The sequence below is a fragment of the Pundamilia nyererei genome, unplaced genomic scaffold (genome assembly GCF_000239375.1).
Source record: "Pundamilia nyererei isolate P.nyererei 1_Seehausen unplaced genomic scaffold, PunNye1.0 scaffold00449, whole genome shotgun sequence".
Taxonomy (NCBI): domain Eukaryota; kingdom Metazoa; phylum Chordata; class Actinopteri; order Cichliformes; family Cichlidae; genus Pundamilia; species Pundamilia nyererei.
In genome coordinates, this window is record NW_005187850.1 from 41920 (window position 1) to 47049 (window position 5130).

At 42.2% G+C, this 5130-nt stretch overlaps 1 protein-coding gene across 1 annotated transcript in view; it reads right to left on the reverse strand.

Moving 5' to 3' along the window:
* Positions 1 to 3870: 3870 nt before the first annotated feature.
* Positions 3871 to 5130, reverse strand: part of LOC102200828 (serine/threonine-protein kinase 3/4-like) — a 23831-nt gene continuing 22571 nt past the window's right edge. The window contains exon 5 of the mRNA XM_005753675.1: positions 3871 to 4029. Within this exon, the coding sequence (XP_005753732.1) occupies positions 3871 to 4029 (159 nt within the window). The remainder of the gene's footprint in view (positions 4030 to 5130) is intronic.

Below are 5130 nucleotides of genomic sequence, written 5' to 3' on the forward strand. Positions count from 1 at the left end.
TCATGAGTCATCATCTTACAGAGAAACACAGGAGACACCAACCAGCTTAAAGGGGCAGTTCAAACAAACTCACAGGTTCTTCCTCCGGCCTGCACTGATATCCATCCACCTTTATCAGTTTGGTCTCAGACATGCCTACAGCTGCTTATTACTGCAAAGTAACAAGCTGATAAAACACGAGCATGTCAATGACTGTAACCACAGACCTGGTGGATGATCTGCATCACAAAAAGGCTCAAAAAAACAGTGTGAACACAGAGAAATGATCCAAATTAGCTGAGCTGTAGACAGACAACGGTCAGCTACAGCTTCCCAAGGTGGACAATTCGAATTTCAAGCCACAATCAAATCTAAACAGACATAAAGGAAAAGTGAACCCACTGTACAGTTCTTATGAAGGATGAAAACAGCCACAGAGGGCAGAAACATTTCTGCAGCAGGCTGTTAACATGTTTATTTCTGCTATGATGCTGTGGACCGAAAGGAAACTGGCCATGTGACTAAAACATGGCTGGTGGATAAAGAGCACCGCAGGCCACAGGAAAATGTGCACATTGTGGATTTGAACCACCCGTTAAATACAGCATTGTGTGATGAAATCCAGCTGAAGGGTTTCCCTCTGAAAGCAGCCGTTCTCACATTTTTTCTAAAGTCCTGTTTTTGACACTGAACTTTTCAGCTGAATGAATCAAAATATACACATGCAGCCGAGTGTTGCTCATATATACAGACGTGACCGTGTATGAAGGAACTCTGAACCATCTACAGCGTTTTCTAATTGGTTCTGCCATCATTTCACAGCCCTGAGGAGATTTTATGACCTGAGAAGCTCATTTTCATCCAGACACACACACAAACCGTCACCTCGCCGACTGACTGCGTCACCGCTAAACCTACGTAGAAAAATATAAACCGTCCCTTATTTTCTCTTGTGCTGGACCTCCTAAAGGAATGTCAGAAGTTAAGTCTTCTTGGCACTTTTTCAGGAGCTGCCTCATCGAGTCCGCTGTGCCAGATCAAACCCGGGGGGATAAAAGCTTTGTTGAATCTGCTCCATAAATCTGTCAAACCAGGTCTGTTTTTTTCTAGCTTATTTTAGGAGAGATAAAGAAAAATACTGGATCTGAAATGAAAATCCAAACAATAAGAAGGGCACTGGTGGTTAAACAAAAAGGCAAATGTGCTCATATTTCACATTTTGGTGCAATCAACAATCAGAACATCAAAATTCAGAAGTTTTAGGATCCCAAACTTCATGTTTTACTTACAAACCATCATCTGTGCTTTCAAAAAATGACTTTGTGGAGAGATGGAACAGTTAGCAAGTAAACGGATATAAGAAAGATGAGATCTTCTCGTCTATCGTCCACTGTCAAACATTAATAAGGAGACATTAATAAATGGTTCCTAACACACTGTAACGTTACAAGTGCCCACGATATGCTCATTTACAGTTTCATCGTTTCATTTTGCAGCAGACTACGTCTACATGTTTAATGTTAAAGAATGCAGGATTTTCCTCACAGGCTTCACTGATACAGAACCTCTGGCCCTGCTGTGATTGGTCACCTGTCTCTGCTGTGATTGGTCACTTGGCTAATCGAGAATAAGGCACTGTCAGAGAACGTCTTTGTAGGGAGTCGTGCTGAGACGATCCAAAATGAAGGAGACTTCATTGAGCTGCAGCCAAAAATGTAAAATTTGCAGGGTCAACATTTTTGATAGAAGGGCAGGAGAGTGTATATAATTCTACTTTCTCTCTCTAAATACTTTTTAAACAAGTTCAGTTGAAGTAAAATATATTTTTGTAAGTATTAGAGACGTGACAGGAGCGTGCACCACGAGTACAGCAGCTTTGATTTCAGTCATGAAGCGAGCAGGAGAGACTTTTAGATCCAGTCAGCTTCAATCACAGCCGGCTGCTTCTGTTTGTGCTGTGGTTCAACCACACTGCTCTGGGAACGGGCATAGTCGAGGGGGCCGTCCTGACCAATCAGCACGTTTTAGCACAAGGCGAATATTTTAACTCGAAAGAAAAAAAAATAAAATCTGCTTCACTGGAAGAAAAATGTAATGGCCTGAGTGTAATTTTATTTTTATCAAAAAACAAACAAACACAAAAAAAGTAAAATGAGGGATTTTCTGTGTAGAGCACAATCATTTTAGCCCCCGAGCTCCACACACTCCACTCCACTCAGGAAAATCTGTCTACTGCCCCCTGCTGGACTTTAGGGAGTTTCTCTACAACAAGTTTTGCTTCAGTTTAGCGAGAACAGTGAGCGAAGTTCATCTGAGGACGAGTCAAACCAGCGGCCAGGCGGCCACTGTGCCCCGTGCTACACTCAGAGACCCACTCAAACAAAGGAAACGTATAAAAAAATAAAAAGGGCACTTCATTTAGTCTGCATGTCGACAACAGTAACTCCTCCTGTGCTGTAATGACAGGATACTGATGACGTACTGTAATCCTGCAGTTATGAATGTCGACACAAACTGGAAACACTTGAAAATGTCTTTTAACTCCTAATTTACAGTGTGTTAGAAACATTTACTAAATATTGACATAGTTCTACAGATTTGTAATTTCATGTAGCCAGATTTCTTTTTTCTTTTCTTTTTGATCATCTCAACCTGTCAGATTCATCTTCTGACCCACAAGCCGACAGACAACCGAAACCCAACCGAACAAACCAATCAGAGAGCAGAATCATCACCTGTGAACTGTAAACACTCCTCATTAACTGGCCCAAGAGCTGAGATGACGATCGCATAATCTTATAAATATATAAAACTGGAAAAAGTGAAATGATGTGCTCTACAAAGCAAAGAATACGTCTGGTTCACGAACCACACTCTGCACTAACTGATCCCATTTTTCTGTCTTCTTTACTGAATTCTGCAGGCTGGCTTCATGCTGCAGCTGCAGGAGTGAGAGAAATGTGCTTCAGCCCACAGAAGATCAAAGACAAAAGAAAAGATCTAGTAACAGTTTGGTCGCGAGGCACAAACACAAAGTCCGATATAATGAGTAGGACTTCAATGTAACACCAAGTTATGAAATGTAGAAAACAGAAACGCAGGGACATGTACCAGATTAGAGAGTTTCCTCAAGCAGCTTTGAAAGAAACCTTAGCTTTGGAGTTCAGAGCAAACTGTGTGGAAACACAGAAAATGTGCAGCATCTCTCAGATGACCAGTCGAGTGGAAGAGGAGAAAAACTGGTTATCTCCTCTGCTTTTAGCTGTGAATTCAAATTCAGTGATTTGTTGTCTTTTAGAGATCTTTGGAAAAGCAGACGTGCCGACAGAACCCAGTTTTATCCACTGTCCATGTTACATTTTTGTGCATTTTTCAAGAATGAAGATTCATCCTGTTCTATAAAACGCCTCGCTGTCAGACGCAGAAACCTAGAAAAGCTCCGCAGCTTCACCAACAATGATGGCAAGAAGTTAAGTAATAGACGAGTACCGAAGTTTAACAGTCAGCAGTTCAAATGATGATGTACCACATGATTACAGACAGGACCTGACGGTCTCCAGGTATGTTCACCTCCTTAAAGCAACTGTGTGCAAGCTTGAAATAAGCAGAAAGAAACTCGAGCCCAAAACTGCTGCTGATGATACTGAAATGAAAAGAAATGCCACAAACAGAAGGATCATGGATCTCAAGCAGACAAAATAAATGTCAATGATATTCAGCTGAACAGCTTTTCTACAGTTTTTCTTAGACAAAGGTCCAAAAACTCAGCAGGCAGACGTCACACCGATAATCCTCACTCCCCAAACGTCACATCACGCAGAAACTCCAGCAGCCTCGGTGACGTTCCTCCAAGCTGCTGCGGGAAACGTGAGAGAAATCCTTCAGAACTTCTCAGAAGTTCGGCTGCCTTCGTTTTTTGGCCTCGATGGCGTCGAGGATGGGCTGCCTCTTGGACTGGTAGCGCTGGCGGATCTCCTCGATCTCCTGCTCCATCTGAGGGTCCAGAGAGGCGAGCTTCAGCCGCAGATCCTCCACCGACCACGTGCTTACCTAGAGGAGAACACATTGAACTATGTTAAGGCTGCTGTTCTTATTCATCAGCATCGAGGACCTCGGGTGTGTGACACGGAAAGTCAGGGCACCTCATTAAGAGTTTTCAGAGCGTTGACTTTCAGGCTCCTCTCATGTGGAACCAGCTCACAGTTTGGCTTCAGACTCCCTCCCTGCTCTCACCTCTCTGCTTTAAATTATAGTTCAGGCTCAATGAGGTCACACTGAGTTGGTCACATTTACAAATTTCAGAGAAAAGTCTGAAACATTTCATTATAAATGCGGAAGATTCAAAATAACGGTTATCGCGTTACGAGAAACACAAAGTTTTCTGAACACTGAACGTTTGTCATGAGTGAACTCTCACGGTCAGCTTTTGATACACACAACGCGTCACAACGACATTCAAAGCAGGATTTGATGACTTTAGGGTCAAAGATCAACACGGACGCAGTCCATTAGTGGACGCTGACAAAAACCTTTACCGCGCCCTCAAAGTACGTCACACATGACAGCAATAACCAAAGTGTCTGATGAAAGTATCTATTTTAGCAGCTTTCAAAGGATGAATCTATTGACTTGTATTCAATCCCTCCTCTCTCGGTTGCCAGCCTCAGACAGGGACCTGGTGCTTGCTTTAGCTTTTCCCCAGGGGATTCCCCCTCTCGGCTTTTACCAGCAGCACAACGCTCTCAGGCTATTTATTACCCAGAATCAATAGAGCTAAAATAACGCCGCCGTTTGAGTCCACTAGACAGATAACCGTGAACAAGGGAAGGTCCTACAACTGGACTCCAAAAAAGCGGCCAAAAGGGCCAAAAGCTCACATCAACATTTGCTGCTGATATGTCCAGTTTATTCAATATATTTACAGTAATCAATCATGAGTATTGCTTACAGGAATCATCCAACTAAAGCATTTAAAAATGGGACAAGACCTTCTTTGATTTATGGACTCATCAATGAAGAAGTAAAATTAACCCAACAGACCAACAAATATATTTTTTATGTCAGAAGCATTTTAACTTTTGGAGAAGACAGCTTAATTATTAAACTAGCCAATAAATTCTTAATCGGTTATTAAACTAGCCAATAAAAAAA